At 44.3% G+C, this 15906-nt stretch overlaps 1 protein-coding gene and 1 non-coding gene across 9 annotated transcripts in view; one reads left to right on the forward strand and one right to left on the reverse strand.

The window, feature by feature from the left end:
- SETD5 (SET domain containing 5) overlaps positions 1–15906 on the reverse strand; it is a 193227-nt gene that overhangs the window by 25411 nt on the left and 151910 nt on the right. For 6 of the 8 annotated variants that reach the window (XM_075006096.1, XM_075006095.1, XM_075006092.1 and 3 more), the window contains 6 exons: positions 14201–14330; positions 11972–12210; positions 9895–9951; positions 8134–8604; positions 3395–3681; positions 153–286 (listed from right to left, as the gene is read on the reverse strand). In XM_075006096.1, the coding sequence (XP_074862197.1) occupies positions 153–286; positions 3395–3681; positions 8134–8604; positions 9895–9951; positions 11972–12210; positions 14201–14330 (1318 nt within the window). Of the gene's footprint in view, positions 1–152; positions 287–1541; positions 1643–3394; positions 3682–8133; positions 8605–9894; positions 9952–11971; positions 12211–14200; positions 14331–15906 lie in introns of those variants that run through there. The other 2 variants (XR_012647041.1, XR_012647042.1) reach the window with 2 other exon arrangements.
- Positions 15303–15374, forward strand: TRNAP-UGG (transfer RNA proline (anticodon UGG)). The gene has a single exon. It is a non-coding gene; the product is annotated as a tRNA-Pro (tRNA).

The following is a 15906-nucleotide window of genomic DNA, read 5'->3' on the forward strand; positions in this document are numbered from 1 at the left end:
GTGCTCAGGGATGGGCTCTCATAAGATGCTAGTAATATTGAACATGAAGATGACACTCTTACCTGAGAGCCAAGCCCCCCAGGTAAATCTAGCCTGACCAGAGACATCTCCACCTAAAATGCAGCTCCCCTTCAAAAGGTTCACTTGTTTACCTGGATCTCGCTCAGCAAGGCTGTCACTTGTGGGTGAAGGCTCTCCCCTCTGGGATATCTTTGCACCACTGCGCAGAACCTTCTCAAGAATACCACAGCCCTCTCGAAGCCGCTCCACGGATGTGGGAACCATCCTGAAAGAGGAAGCAATAAGAGCTGAAGGCTCTTACCACACATCTTTGAGCATAGTGACCAAGTTGTGGGGGTTTGTGGGCTCCTCAATATACTTAAAGGGCAGCTTTGTTTTTAAGCCCTTGAAATATTCTCTTTAGAACAATTAGCATGAAGTCAGTGTTGAAATACAAGTCCCTGCCAGGCAGAGTGGGAAGGCAAGAATGGGGCACCAGATAACTATGCAAACTAGGGTTTGGCAATGCTTTTGGGATGTAAATAAACGCTGGTGGATTTTTACTCTCTCAGTTGCTGGCTAGCAAATATGACTACTGTGAAAACAACAAGAAGTGTTTTCTACAGCACTGCATTGGGGCAATGAGATATCTTCTCTTTGCTGTCAAATGATGAGAAATGTTTAAAGTTCATTGTGGTCTGAGTTTGGGTCCTCTTCTCTCAGGAAAGGGTACCAAGATTTAACATAGCACTTTGGAAATCCTAGATAACTTATGTCTAGATAGATATAGTCACTATATGAAAATATGTGGGTCTGGACAGAAAAAGCAGTTTAACACAGCACCCTATAATAATAGGAGATTAAAGTAACTTTGTTCAAATATAATCAGCAAAAGCAAGGTTCCTGGAGCAGTGTTAACTTAGCCATATTGCCCATAAATGCTACTTTCCATCCCTGTTTTCTCTGTGTAATTGGTTTGCTGTTTTTAACTCAGTAGCACTGCCAGCAGTTCAAACATGCAGGGAAAGACTCAGCTCCCAGAGGAAAACAGGTGCCAAGCTTGCCTCAGGTCACACAGCAGTACAACGGCAGAGCTAGGAAGAGAGGCCAAGTCCCCTGGGTCACAGTCTGCCAGTGGACCATGAGGTCTCTAAAAGCATATTCTCATTGTTCAATATTAACAACGCATCCCAATTGCGGATAGGTGCAGTGCTCCATTATTGCAGCCACCGTGCATAAACACCACCACTCATGATTTTTCTACAATAAATGTAGCGCAAAACAGGTGTGCAGTGTAGCTGGGTTAACACTGTGCATGAGATTAGACAGAAAACAAAAATTAAACTATGCAACCTTCACATGGTGTTAAGGCGGTTTTGCATTTGTCTTCTCTCTTTTTTTTAAAGGAAAACAATTTGTGCTTAACAATAGCATTTTAAGGGACCAAAATGGACACTGAAATTCACACCTCAGTGAGGTGAGTGGGGGAGGGGCAATGTTCACTCCTCACTGAGGTGAATGGGGTGGGGGTGAATTCACACCTTCTTTGCTGCTATTGTTTGGCTGAAGACAGTTTTCTGCAAGGCTGGGTTAACAGGGCAGCAGCACATCTGTTTACATTGTAATGGCTGTATCTTGGCAACTGAAAGAGATAGAAACTTCGTTTTTTTTAAATGAAAGCTATTTACAGATATTGTTGAATGCAGCAAACCTATGGAGACCCTAAAAATCACATCAAGTAATTTTAGCTCCCAATTCCTCCTGTTCCTGTTACGCCAGCAAGTATGTCTGGAAATGTATAAGAGAGCTGTGCACAGATATAAACAGGGGGCTTGGGATGAAACTGTTTTACAGCTTTTACGCTTGCATGAGCCTTCTAACACCGTTTAAAAAATGAATGAGGGGCTGTCTGCTCCCCAGCCACACCCACTGGAACCAGGGAAGAAGGGACCAGGGTAGGAAAGGCAGCAAAGGTGGGTCATCCCATTTTAATATAGCTAATGTAACACTCCACACTTGGTAGCCACAGGCTCTGTTATTTGCTCACAAAACTATCCAGTAAGGCAAACAGAGAAGCGTAATGAAACAGAAAAGTGTACCCTGGAGCTTGGGTGCTGTGCTGTGAGATCATACCACATCCCTAAGCCTGGCGGCTGTTTGCATACAGCTATGCCCCTCTCACAGGCAGTGCAGAGGACCCTCAAAACCATAGTTACTATGCATTTTTAAACCTTCACAAAATGGGCTATCAGCTGAGCCATCATTCCACTGCAGGGCCCTGGCTCAGCCAGTCCCAGCATCTGGCAGCAGCTCCATTGTGTGCAGAGCACTGAGAAAGAAGAGAAAGACATGATGGTTTTGATAATGGTCTGATTTTCTTTGACAGAACAACCCTTTCCTTTCATGCCTCTGTGTGTTGTTTTCAATGCAGTAAAGGCATTCTCAGACATTTCCATTGTAGACTGAGTCTTCACAGAAACTCTTATGGACCCTACTTCCTGCATAGCAGAGCACAGATCAACCTCCCCTTCCCAGCCTCACTGATAGGGAGTGGAGAAGTAGGACAGGCAAAGGGTGCAATTGCCTCAGGGCCCTGCAACTCAAAAAGGCCCAGGACTCCTAGCTCCCAACACTGTGGTGGTCAGAGCCTTAGGCCCTTTAAATTGCTCCCAAAATTCTGGGTGATATGGTGCTGAGGGCTGGCTGCTCTAGCCCCACCACTCCCAGGATCACAGGGCTGCCCTCCCATGCCTAGGAGCCCAGCAACTCTGCTAGCTGTTCAAGCTCCAGGAGAAAGGGGAAGGAGCAGGAACGAAACATGAATAAGCAGGTTCACGGTGCTCTGAAAGTGCTGAAGGAGCAGGAGGTGCAGGACGTGCAGGGCTCCTATGCCTAGTGTGCAACAGACACAAGTGATGGTGGCAGACAGGGTGCATGGGCCACAGGGTGCCGATAAGGCCCACTGAGACAAAGGAGGGCCATTCATGCAGCCCACTCACAGCCCCTTGCTGTCCAAGAGTCTGAAGAACAAGCTCAGCAAAAGACAAATGGGTGAAGAAGAAATGCTTCATGCTGTTTTGTAATTTCCACTATGCACGTTTGGCATCTGAGCTATAAAGGGGCCGGTGCAAGAGGCTGAGGGGATTACTTGTGTTCATATATAACCCAAAGACCCAACTAGCCAACCAGAATCAGTGCTGTGGCCCCCTCCTAAAGCCACGGGATATAGTGAGAGCCATTCCATAACAGGGCTAACTCAGGGTCCATCCAGGGTGAGCAGACACTTTCCAGTGCTGACTGACAGCCTAGTTGAAAAGAAAGACCTCCACACATAACCCTGTGGGAAGGCCCCAAGCTGTGCAACAAGAGTCTTGTCAGGAGAGCAAACACTCACCACCTGCTGCTGATGTTCTCCTGGGATTTGCAGTGTAAAGTCGAGGAACTAGCCACCCGCAGGTCTGGAGAGCTGGTCTCCTCTATGTGAGGCATGGGGGGATGTGAGGGAGAGAAGCCACTTTGTGGGGAGGATGGGGCTTGGACTACTGAGCCCAGCACGCTGCTGGCATCTGTGTCAGTCACAAAGCTGTTTCTGCCTTGTCGGGTAGCAGTCACTGTGCATCGCACTGAATCACTTCCCTCCTTGGCTTCCTGTTTTCGCTTGCGGTACTCCAGCAGAGATACCTGTAAGAAAAGACATCACCATGAGCCTGGGAGACTGAGGCCATTACTGGTACAGACAAACTACCAAGGCTGCTTCTACACTCGCCCCCTCCCCTCGGAGGTGGCTTGGTAATGAGGTGCCAACGTGAATATTCAGTGCCTCATTAGCACAGCAGCAGCTGTGTGAATTTCAAAGTGCAGACTTGGAATTGCAGATTGACAGTGCAGCTGGGGGAGGCTTTGAATTAAGTGCCCCACTTCGACATTCCCTTACTCCGAATCTAGCTTATTTCAAAACTGCCTGCATCTACGCTGCCAATCTGCAATTCCAAGTCTGCACTTTGAAATTCGCATGGCCTCCATTATGCTAATGAGGCACTGAACATGCATATTAGTGCTTTATTAGCCTGCTTCTAATTGCCTTATTACCATGCCACCTCCAACAGGAGGGGGCAAGTGTATAAGTAGCCTAGGTTGCCAGCTCCCTGCGGAGGAAGACTCTCCCTTCATATATTTCTGTATGAATATTTACTACATATAAGGGCACACTGTAACATGCACAAACTGCAGGATAGAGGATTTCTGAGCTATATGCAGGGGTTGACTTTATGGAAACAAGAGATTATTTGCATCTCCGTAGTTCCTTTCATGCCAGGATCTCAAATCATGTAACAAACATGAATGAAGCCTCTCTCAGGAAATAGGTAGGAATTTTACAGATGGGACAGAGGCAGAGATTAAATGACTGAACTGTAAGAATCATACACCAGATCAGTTTTGAAGAAAGGAAAAACCTCACATGACAGATTACATGCCATCAAGAAATTTATTTTTAGCATGCTATTACTGACAAATAAGGAATTATGAAAAATATGATCCTGAATTTTAAGCATATAACAAGGAATCCCATGAAGTAATTGTAAGTTTACCACAGAGCCCCCACCAGCTTCAGAATTAGGCTACAGAATTTAAATACTTATTTACAGCAATGTACATTTGTAGCTCTGTGTACAAAGAAAGCTAATGAGCCAATTTTTAAAAAGGGCAAATAGATTATTATAGACCAGTTAGCCCGACGTTGATCGTGGGCAAGATAACAAGAGCAGCTGACGTGGCATCAGTTTAACAATGAAAACAGAGTATCATATTAACGTCATGCATTTTTGATAGGTTTATATATTAGTTTGATAATGTTAGTACTGACAAAGTAGACATGAAATTTTTATTTTAAAACTGACAACATAAAATTAACATGGCACACATTACATCAATTAAAAACTGGCTAGCAGTAAACATCTAAAGAGCAATGGACAAGATCAAGGAGAAAGTAGAAGGGATATCTGTGCACGGGAAAAGAATTAACAACTTGAGGTGCGCGGCTGATACAGTTATCATTGAGGAAGATGAGGAGAAGCTAGCAAGAATGGTGCAGGTGCTAAACGAGGAAGGGAACAGTACGGACTGATTATGAACATTGATAAAACAAAAACAATGGTATTTGGAGATAAGGAAATAGGAAGATCAGTGTAGATGGGACTGAACTAGAGAATGCAGATAAGTTCACATATCTGGGGAGCAACACAACGCATGATCTATGCTATAAGAAGAAAATAGCGACTAGAATAGCAAAAGCAAGAGCAAGCTTGAGGGTGATGGATAAGATCTGGAAAAGCAAAGCAATTAGCTTAGAAATGAAGTTGAGCGTCTTGAAAATGTGTGTATTCAGCAGTATGTCATATGGACGTGAGACATGGGTGATAAAATATTTAAAGAAAAGAATACTGGCATTCAAGATGAGTTGTTATAGAAAGATCCTGAGAACAGGATGGATGCAGAAGGTCACCAACGAAGAATTATACAGGAGGATACAGACAAAAAGAACCTAGTGCAGAAGGTTATACAATGGAAGTTACAGCTATGTGGGCATATTTGCAGAATGAATGACAAATGAAAAATCAAGACCCTGGTATTTGGCCTAATGGGTGGTTCGAACAGGAGAGGCAGACCTCACAGAGAGCGAGTACATGATATAGTAGGATGGTGCGGAGCTAGTCTACAGAAACTAAGCCACTCCGCACTGGACAGAGAAAGATGAAAGGAAGAGGCAGCAGACACCAACGGGCGCTGAGCCCATGGTTGTTGATGATGATGAGCAGTAAACTGGGAATCATCACTGAGTGGGTGTTTCTTGAGAGATCCTGGAGGCACTTGGTTATATGCTATTTAACATTTCTATCAATGACCTGAAGAAAACAAAATCACTGAGTTTGCAGATGACACAAAAACTGGGGAGGTGATAAATAACGAAGATCATAGATCAGTGACTGAGGCCTAGTATACCCTACTGTGAGCCATGAATCCCACTTATGCAACTCCAGCTACGCTATTCACATAGCTTAAGTCAACACACTTGATCGACTTACCACAACAAAGACACTGCAGTGAACTGATTGCTGACAATCTCCCATTGACTCCACCTACACTTCTTGTTTTGATGGAGTACCGGAGTTGATGGGAAAGCAAGCCATGATAAACTTATTTTGTCTATACTATGTAATGTATTGAACACTGCTGGACTGATTGCTACCTGTTGATCCCGTGGGTGGGGTAAATATGTCCATAGGGTGAACTGGATCAGCTGGCAAATTGGGCACAAGGTACATTTTAATACGTCTTAATGTAAATTCATGCATTCAGGTGCAAAGAATATAGCCATATGTACAAGATTTGGGGGTAAAGAGACACTATCCAGGGAAACAACGATCCTGAAAAGTTTTGGGGGTTGTAATGGATAATCAGCCGAATGTGAGATTCTAATACAATAATGCCAAATGCCAAATAAAGAACAAATGCCATATTGGGATGAACAAAGAGGGGAATACTGAGTATGAATAGAGGTTATTTTACTTCTATTATTCAGCACTGGTGAGATCACTGCTAAGTTACTATGTGCCACTCTGATGCCTACAATGAAAGATGTTGATAAATCGGAGGGTTCAAAAAAGACCCCTAAGAATGACTAAAAGGGTTTGGAAACATGCCTTAAGCTGATAAACTCAGTATAAGGAGCTTTTTGAGTCTAATCAAGAGGGTTAAAAGGCAAATCGATTAGTTCATATGGACCTACACTGGGAACAAATATTTAAAAATGGACTGTCTAACAGAGACTGGTATAACATGAGCCAATGTCTGGAAGGCGAAACAAGGGAAATTGAGACCGCAAATAAAATGCTTGTTTTTAATGGTGTGAGTAACTGATCATTAGAACAGTTTACTAAAGGTTGCAGTGGATTCCCCATTATCAATCATTTTAAAATCAAGATTTGCTGTTGTTCAGTAAGATCTGCTGTCGGAGTTACTTTATAGAAGTTCCCTCACTTGGGTTACATAGGAGGTCAGAATAGATCATAATCACTTCTTGGAAATATATTCTTAGAAAATAAGAATTCCAGAGTTAAGTCTTGTGACACGAGAAAAGTGGAGCTGAAAGGGCTCCAAAATAGGGTTATTTTGTGATAAGTCTGCCTGCCTGAAGTCATTACTGGGCAAAGTCCATCTCACAGTTGTACTGAAGATTTTATCTCAAGTGTGCCATGTCTGAGTAACAGGCTAGATGGTGTCTCAAAATCTAATAGGATGATTCCAAAGTTAAATCTACAAAAAGATTTTGACACTATATAATTCTCTCTTTAAAAGAAACAACAGAAATGGAAGAGGTGAGTGGATGTTGGCGGGGGTTGTAATCTAGCTAGGTGAACATTTATTATAAGTCCAACTTACAAGAAAAAATTGTTCTCATTCTCATACACAACATTTAAGCACTACATATAAGCACAGCTGTCTTTTGCTGTGCAGCTGTGAAGATAGAGCACACTTAAGCAGTCAGTGCACACTTTGGAAAGACAAATTATACTGCATTCCTCTGGTACATTATTTTGACTCAAAAATCAAACCATACTGTACCTAATGCTATCATCACTTAGGAGCCAACACAGAATTGTTTCCCATGGAACATTTAGTCCTGTTCTAATGTCTAGATTTAAATGCTTGATGTCTTAAGTAATGAGGCTGCTACCACTTCACTGGGGAGAATACACTTCAACATTCCTGAGTTTCTTCTGACAAGCAAAACAAAAAAGCAGTCCTGTAGCATTTAAAGACTAACAAAATAGTTTATTAGGTGCTGAGCTTTCATGGGGCAGACCCATTTCTTCAGATCTGGAATTTCCAGCATGCTGCTGCTCACTTCCCCGCCCAGTCTGCCCCAGCCTTTTACGCTCCCACTCAGTAAAGGAGTTTGGGTTATTTTCCCCCATGTGCATTAGCTTCATGTTTCCAAGTTTTATTTCATTTGGCATTGCTGCCCATGGTTCTACTCTCTCCAGACCATTTGGGTTATTTCTCTTCCCATTGGTATCTACCATTCCTCTCAACTGACTATCATCTGTGATTTCAGTAGCAGGGAATACTTGCCTTTTTCCTTTGTGGTGGATTTTGGGGAATAGATCTGACTCCTTCACAAACCCTCTCGCCAGCAGGGGACATGGATCCATGCACCGTCTCTTTAAGAAGCCCCGGCTCGTGTTTGCTGAAGTATCCATCTGCAGCAGAGATGCAACATCCCCCTTCTGAACTCAGTGGCTTCCTGTCTCCCACCTGAGGGGAAGCCCGCAACAATCCATCTACACGGGGCATAGCGTTCAAAGGGGAGAAGGCATACATTAAATTAAACTCTGTCCGAAAAGCTTGATCAGAGCTTCTTAGCAGCAGTTGTGCCTCCCCAGTCTTTCCTGGGAAGCAAGTCTCAGATGTGAAGTGAACGGAGGATTGTGGAGTCAGATCAGAGTGGTCCGAGCTCAGCAAAGATGGCCTGTCTGGGCAGGTGTTAGCACCGGAATCCAGGTAGCCCAGCTTCCCCAAATCCAAGTCTGTTCGAAGGCAGAGCTAGAAAATTGAACAAAGACATGGGGCAGGAGAGGAAGAGAAAATCAGAAGGGGCAGATATACAGGTGGGGGAGAAACTTATAAAGGTTGGAAACACTTGCTCCAAAAGCAACTCACTCCTTTTCAGACCCTCTATTGATTCTGTGTTCACTCGTGCACTGTTCTAAAGCCTTTTAGGGTATATCTAAATGTGGATCGAAACCCTGCATCCCAGCTACAGCTCACCCAGGTCAACTGACTTAGGCTGCAGAGCTGAAAATTACTGTGTAGTTTTGGGATGGAGTTGGAGGCCTGAGATCCTCCAAAGATGGAAGGTCCCACAGCTCAGGCTCCTGCCTGAATATTTATACAGCGAATTTCCAGCCGCAGTGTGCCTATGAGCCTTCAGAAGCAAGGCACAGATGCATCCTCTCTTTAAACCACAGCGCCTGGGGACCTCCAGGACTAGGATTACACCCTTTTTTTCATTATAGCATTAAAGAGCCAAAACATGATTGTGTCCTTTCTACTATATCACAGCAACTGAACACATTTCCTCTGCTATATTGCAGCTCCCAGGAATCTCTCGCACTGAGTTGTAGCTGCACTCCCTCTATATGTTACAGTCCCCTAGGACACAGAGCAGTGAGCAGCAGCTGCATCCCTTTTGCTGTACTCCACCAATAAAAGTATACCCTCAGCTAAATTACAGCTCTGTTCCCAGGAATGGAATCACAACCGTATCACTTCCTCACATTTTTAGACCAGGTTTGCAGTTATCTGGTCTCCTTTTCTCTGTTACTTGCTTGATGGATTTAGGCTGGACTAAGTGAGACAGTGTCTCAGTCTGAAGGTTCTGAACAGAGCTCTCAATACTCCCCCATCCTTCACTTTGACCAGTGACAAGGCTCTCCCATTCCTCACTCTATCCAACTTGTCCCTTTAGTGCTACAAGACAAACACCATATAAACCATTTCTACTGAGCTGAGACTGATGCTAAATAGTATAATTCTAGGGTCCCCAGACCTTTTCCCTTTCACTCCAATAATCAGGACAATGCTTCTTCACATTTTACCTCCATTTCCCATTAGCATCTGCCATAGTAATATACCCGTTTTTTCAAATAAATCCATTTCCTTTAGCCTCCCTTCCTTGATAATCCTGAAGTCTCTCTCCATTCTCACTATGATTAGTGCCCCTCCACCCTCTCCATTTCCATTCTCTCACTCTCACACCACCCCACCCTTCAGAACCTCCAACACACACACACACACACCCTCTGAGTGCAACTGAGATGGTATGATAACTACCTCGGGTGACAAGGACTCAGGCCTATGCGCAGGGGAACTCTCAGGGGAGGATACGTTCTAGAGGAGGGAAAAGCATCTTGTTATTCATCTACTTTAAAATTCAAGAAGGAAAATAAAATAAAATAAAAACAAGCACAGAGGTTAGCCACAGCTATTCTAAATGGAGACTATTTCCAGGAACTTGCTTTAATGATTAGAGAGGGAATCAGCAAGTTAAGCAGTTTCTAAAGCCTGCTGGAAGCATTTAGATAGGGACTGGGTTATTGTGTTCCATGCCACAGCTTAGCATCCAAACCATACAAAAGAAGAGATGTTAGCCAGAAGTATTGGTTTCCTTATATTTCATATGCTTCTAGCCAAAGAGTTTACACCAGGAAACACAGAGAAATCCATGTATGGCATTTAGTCTAATGACATGGGAAAGGTTGGGGAGGAAAGTCTGGCTTTCCCTAAGGAAAATTTCCCAAATGTTGTAGTTAGTGCTAGACTTCAAACTATGGGGAATTAAAATGGCTCTTTCAATTCACCATGAGTTTCCTCCTGGGTACAAACAAAGGAATAAACTGACGGAGAGCTACAGAGGTCACAGATAGATATACTGCAAGGGAGAGCAGCCCATTCACATGCAGTGATATGTGCAAGACTCCCTCCTGCCGACACATTTGATGTTACAGAGCATCCCCAACAGAGAGCCAGGAAAAAGTCAGCAATTCCAGAGGCAGGGTACTCCCAGTGACACGTGTGTGGTTTGGTGGAGCCTGCCAGACAGGAATACTTACAAAAGAAACCAAGCAATAAGGACTTTCAGAAACTTCTCAGACAACTGGGCAGACACCACAGGGATAGAACAGATGAAGAATGCTATGTTCCAAGTCTCTGCTACTAATTTGATGCACTCAAGGAAATCCAAACTGAAGCCCCAATGTTATTTGCTTTCAAATTAGCTTTAAAGCCCAGGTCCATAAGGGTCTGACCTCCTAGAGATTTCAGGAGCTTGTGGGAAAAGTTCCCACAAGAACAGCTGCATCAGATTAATTCAGTATGAAGCACTTCAAAAGTGGCACTCAGAATCATTTAAAGCCTGGTTAACACCATGCTTTAAAAAGTCACCAAATTCCCCATCAACCCAATGGCTTGTCACCTTCAGCTCTTTACCAATAGGACAAGCTCCTCAACCAATCAGGTAAAAGACCCTCCCCTTCTACCTTCTTCTCCTGGAGCTATGGTCATAGTGCTGAAGTATACATGGTGAGATGCAGTCTCCTGAGTTAGAACTGATGGTAACTAAATGAAGCCAACACGACACTAAAATGGAAGTGTTACAAATGAGCTGCCTTTAGTGAAATATAAAAGCTTGAACACAGAAGCCCATGGTCTATTAAGCTGTTAAATTTGTTCCCTAGAGGAAAAGAGGGGCAGCAAGAGCAAGTGGGCAGTAGAAAGTCACAGGGAGCGCTATTCTCATAGTTCTGAACAGGATAAAACACCTGTCGAGCTCTTTTTGTGCTTCGTTAAATCCTGCATAGTGCCTACCCCCAAGTCAAAAGCAAATAATGTGAGCACGAGAGGGAAACCCAGGACACTGGGTGGAAGGAGTTGTAAGTACTTGCAATGCTTGGATCTGAAATGTCTGATGTCCCCCCAGGCTTTGGGTGCTGCTACATAAGAGAAAGGGAACAGGGGCTGTGGCATGTCAGACATGCTTTAGAGCGTGGGGTTTGTAGTACTCGAGAGCTGTGCTGCACGGGGGATAGGGAGAATGTTGTACAGGCAAAAAAGTCAATTTTTATATTGTGAACAGCAGGAAAGAGAAGGGAGGCTATGCTGACTGGTGCCCCTGGAAAGCCATGGGATTGCTGCACTGCAGTGAAGTATGGCATGTAACAGATGAGCTACCACATCTCTGATGGCATTGGGAAGCCAGAGAGTTGCTAGAGCCAAGCATGCCACAGAGGAGAGGAGTAACAGGTGCCCCTGTGTGGGAGACCTGGGGTCTTGGTCATGACCCAAGCACTGTCCCCAATGCCCCTCTTCCATCTCTCCCCATCTGGACACCCAGACTACTATCTCGATTCACCTCAAACTGTAGTGGAGTATTGCAGCGACTAGCAGCCAGAGAGGGTATTGGTGAGAACATCATGCCATAACCATTGCGACATTCTTCCTCTCCTGGCACAGATGAGCAAGGTGTGGTGAGTCGTGGGCTCATTGAGCCAGGAGGTGGAGGCGTGACAGGAGATAGAGGTCTCAGTAACTTGGTAACACTCTGCTCCATCAGGTAGCGAGATTTCCACTTCTTCAGGGGGCTCAACAAATCTGTGAAACATGAACACAGTTGTGAGATTGCACCATCATTAATGCAAAACCAGGAGCAGTCCTGCCCCCCAGCCAGAGCCCCATGAACGCTGCCTGTAAACATGCCTGCCTGGGCATCCCACTAGAGGTCCCTAAAAAAATGAGGCACTCGACACCAGTGAAAACCACACTCATCACTGAAGGATGGGGAGACTCAAAGGCATCAAAACAAAACGCAGTTACAGTAATGACATGTGGGAACCAACATGGACAAGTGTGCAGAGTGGTGTCAGGACAGGACTGGCACAGAAGGAGAGAGACATTACATGTCCTGGTATAGAGTTTACAGAAGGTAAGAAAAATTCACTTTATGATTGCTATGAGTAAACCACAGCACAATTCTCACCAGATGGGCTCCCCACCACTAGTGCTTACATAAACCCAACTCCTGGAATGGTCATTTCCACAAAGAGGATCCTGGCTTCCGCCCTATGATCCTAAGTGCATGGCAGCACACTTGTTCAATTACTTGTAAGCTCCCTGGGATAAAGGCTAACCTCTTGCCTGGTGTTCTGTGAACAGCACAACATATTTTGAGATACAGAAAATTTTCCAAGGCAGAAAATCTTAGCTATACACTGGAGAAAGAAAAAATGACATTTCCAGAGCAATGCCATGTAGTGTTATCACACACTACCTCCAGTGCCTCTGTGTAGGTTGCGAGGGAAGATTTCAGATGCTCCAGTGCCACTATCCCCCTACCCAATGGTGACTAGCCCAAATTACCTGCTCACCTCCAGCTGTGTTCCCTCCCACTACTGAGTTTTGGGTTCCCTTAACCCCTCAGGAATTTGATCAGTGTGGCAGCTGCCTTCTCGAGCATCATTACCCACATGCTTTCCTTGATCTTTCCATTGCTAGCTTCCTCACGGCTAAGTTTTGGACCCTAGTGTTTCTGAATGAATTCTGGCCACTTCTTCAACTCTAAAGCCCTCCACAGTGAGGCCAGCAGGAGTCTCCTTTCCTCTTGACTCAGCATTTCATCAGATCCACCTTCTCTGCAAGGCAATAATCTTCTTGTCAGATGGTATCCAGCACTCTCAGACAGGAACTAACAGTACCACCTCTTGTCTGGGATTCTGCCTTTATGCCTACTATTTCATTTGCATTCCACTGCTACTACACTTTATGAAAGAGATTTAACATTACTCAGGAAAATCCTAGAAACAGGCTGCTCTTGGTTTCCTGATGTTATGACCCTTGTAAAGTGATACTGTTTGCCCCTTTCCAGACCTCAGGAACCTATCGTAAATTCTGTTTTTAAAAGTGTCTTTTACAAGTGCTCTAATCACTTTCTTCAGGTTTTGCTCAGGGATGCATAGTAGCCAGACCTAATGTTTTGTTCACTTTAAGTGCAGCTAACCTTTTAATAACCAATTCTGTTGTTATCAGTACATTGCCTAGCTCCTCGTCTGTCGTCCTTGGAAAAATGATCCCTGACTTGGGCAGATCTCCACCCTCTTCTTCTGCAAAGACAGATGCAAATTAACTATTTTGCAAATCAACTATTTAGCAGCTCAACTACCACTTTTCTCAAAGGCCAGCGTTTCTCAGTAGTTATTTTTTAACTCTGTGCCTATTATCTATAGGCCTGGTGACCCTTATTGATTCTCAGCACACATGACAATAGTCAGCTTTCACACCCTCTGGCATAACACTGGTTTTACTGTTGCTCTGCATCATACAGCTCTGGTGAGGGCGCTGTGAGGTGCAGTATCCCCACATTGTCAGCAAAGGAGTTGGGATGCCTCAAGCTAGGATGAGCCTGTGGAAATGGGAAGGGGTGACACAGACAACCCCATGTGCTACAAACCCATACCAACATGGAACACTGCATGTTTGCAAAGCCTTCAAACCATCCTGTGCATCAATAACCCCTCATGGTTCCTAGCCTCCTATAAATGTATTCTCCATGCATCTCAGCATCTCCAAGGAGATTCTGGGTACATACCTGCATTTTCCTTGCAGATTCTGGAAGAGCTGCTGCTCTCGTTACTTTGGTATAGACACTGAGTTCTGTTCTCTTGTGGTGAAGATGAGGTCTGAGTCATCCCTTCCTCCAGGGCTTGTTTCATCCAACGCTACAACACAGAAAGACTACATCAACATGCAGTCCCCCGGTGCTTCATATATACACGAAAACTCCTAAACAAAAACCTGGTATGACAGAATTGTTAAAGCTGGGTCCAAAGACTGAATGGTTCTGACATGGTGCTCTAGATGAGATGGGTGCTAAGGGTAATAGACCTGAATCAATATTCTAAGAGTACCACACCTCAGTAGAGCACGGACTTCCAAAACCCAGAGATTAGGCAGCCGGGAAACTATAAACAAAACATGCCTTTTTTAAAAAAAGCAGATATATGAAAGCATGACTATTTAGAGCTTGCCCAGAGAACTTGCCTTCTATACAAAGCCCTGCTTCATGTGCAGGCTGGGAAGCACTCTGATCTCTACTCCACTCACTTTGCAATATCAAAACCATGGAAGGTTTCTACCTTACATACAAGGCAAGGAAGTGACACGTTGACTGAAGTCCAGTTCTCCCAGGAGTGCATTTGGTGTCAAAGAGCAACAACGAACAGGCAAACCTGACAGTGTGGGAGTTAAAGCTTTAGAGGGGCTAGCCAGGAGGAGAAAAATCAAAGTAGATCTTCCTCAGGATGCTGACCAGAGATGGGGGGAAAAAGATCAAAAATCATAGCATGGGAGAGCACAGCGTAAGAGAAGATGATTCTCCACACACATGTGGAGAAGAGTCAATCTATATCACCTCAACTGCCAAATTTAATGGCTTCCCCACCTGCTGCAATGCAGTTGCAGGAGAACACTAAATTCTGTAGCAAGTGACCTTTCACAACACTAGGTCTCTTCCAACTGATTCTAGTTATTTGAAGTAATGTACAAAAACTTTGGAGAGAAGCCCAAAAGTGCTAAGGACCATACTGGTGTGACAGTGAAATTAAACATGACATGGGATATAAACATCTGAATTAAATGTAACACCATTGGTTTTTCAGCACTTTAGAATCTCACAATGATGTGAGAAGAAAGGCTTGTTGGTCTAGGGGTATGGTTCTCCCTTTGGGTGGGAGAGGTCCTGGGTTCAAATCCCAGACAAGCCCTTGTTCTACCATTGTCTAACAATGATGTGAGTGTCCCTCTTTTCATGAAATTAGTATTGAATTTGATATTTGTTTATATAGTCCCTTAAGAAGAGCTCATAGCACTTTACCAACCTACATCTCACATCACCTTCTTGACAGAAGTAATCCTATTTTACAGATGGATGAACTGAGCACGGAGCAAGATTTGGCCAAGGTCACTCACGAAGTTTGGAAAAAACTAGAAAAAACCTACATCTAGCAGACTCCCTGAGCAGAACCTTAACACAAGGGGAATCTTTTCCTCTAACACGCCAAATGATGAAATTTACACATTGTGTGCAGGATTCACCCCAAGAGAAGAGCCTGCCAGGGCTTTTGTCCTGCTCCTGTTAAAGCCTCAAGCCCTGGCAGGTGGCCCCATGGGTCTGAAGCCCCTACTCCCACTACCCCACTGGAAGGTAGAGGTCTGAGCTCCCTCCTCTTGTCTGGTCAGTGGAGAACTTGGAGAGACAGGCAGGTGGTATGCCTTCAGACACACTAACTGTAATAG

The sequence above is a fragment of the Carettochelys insculpta genome, chromosome 11 (genome assembly GCF_033958435.1).
Source record: "Carettochelys insculpta isolate YL-2023 chromosome 11, ASM3395843v1, whole genome shotgun sequence".
In the NCBI taxonomy this organism is placed as follows: domain Eukaryota; kingdom Metazoa; phylum Chordata; order Testudines; family Carettochelyidae; genus Carettochelys; species Carettochelys insculpta.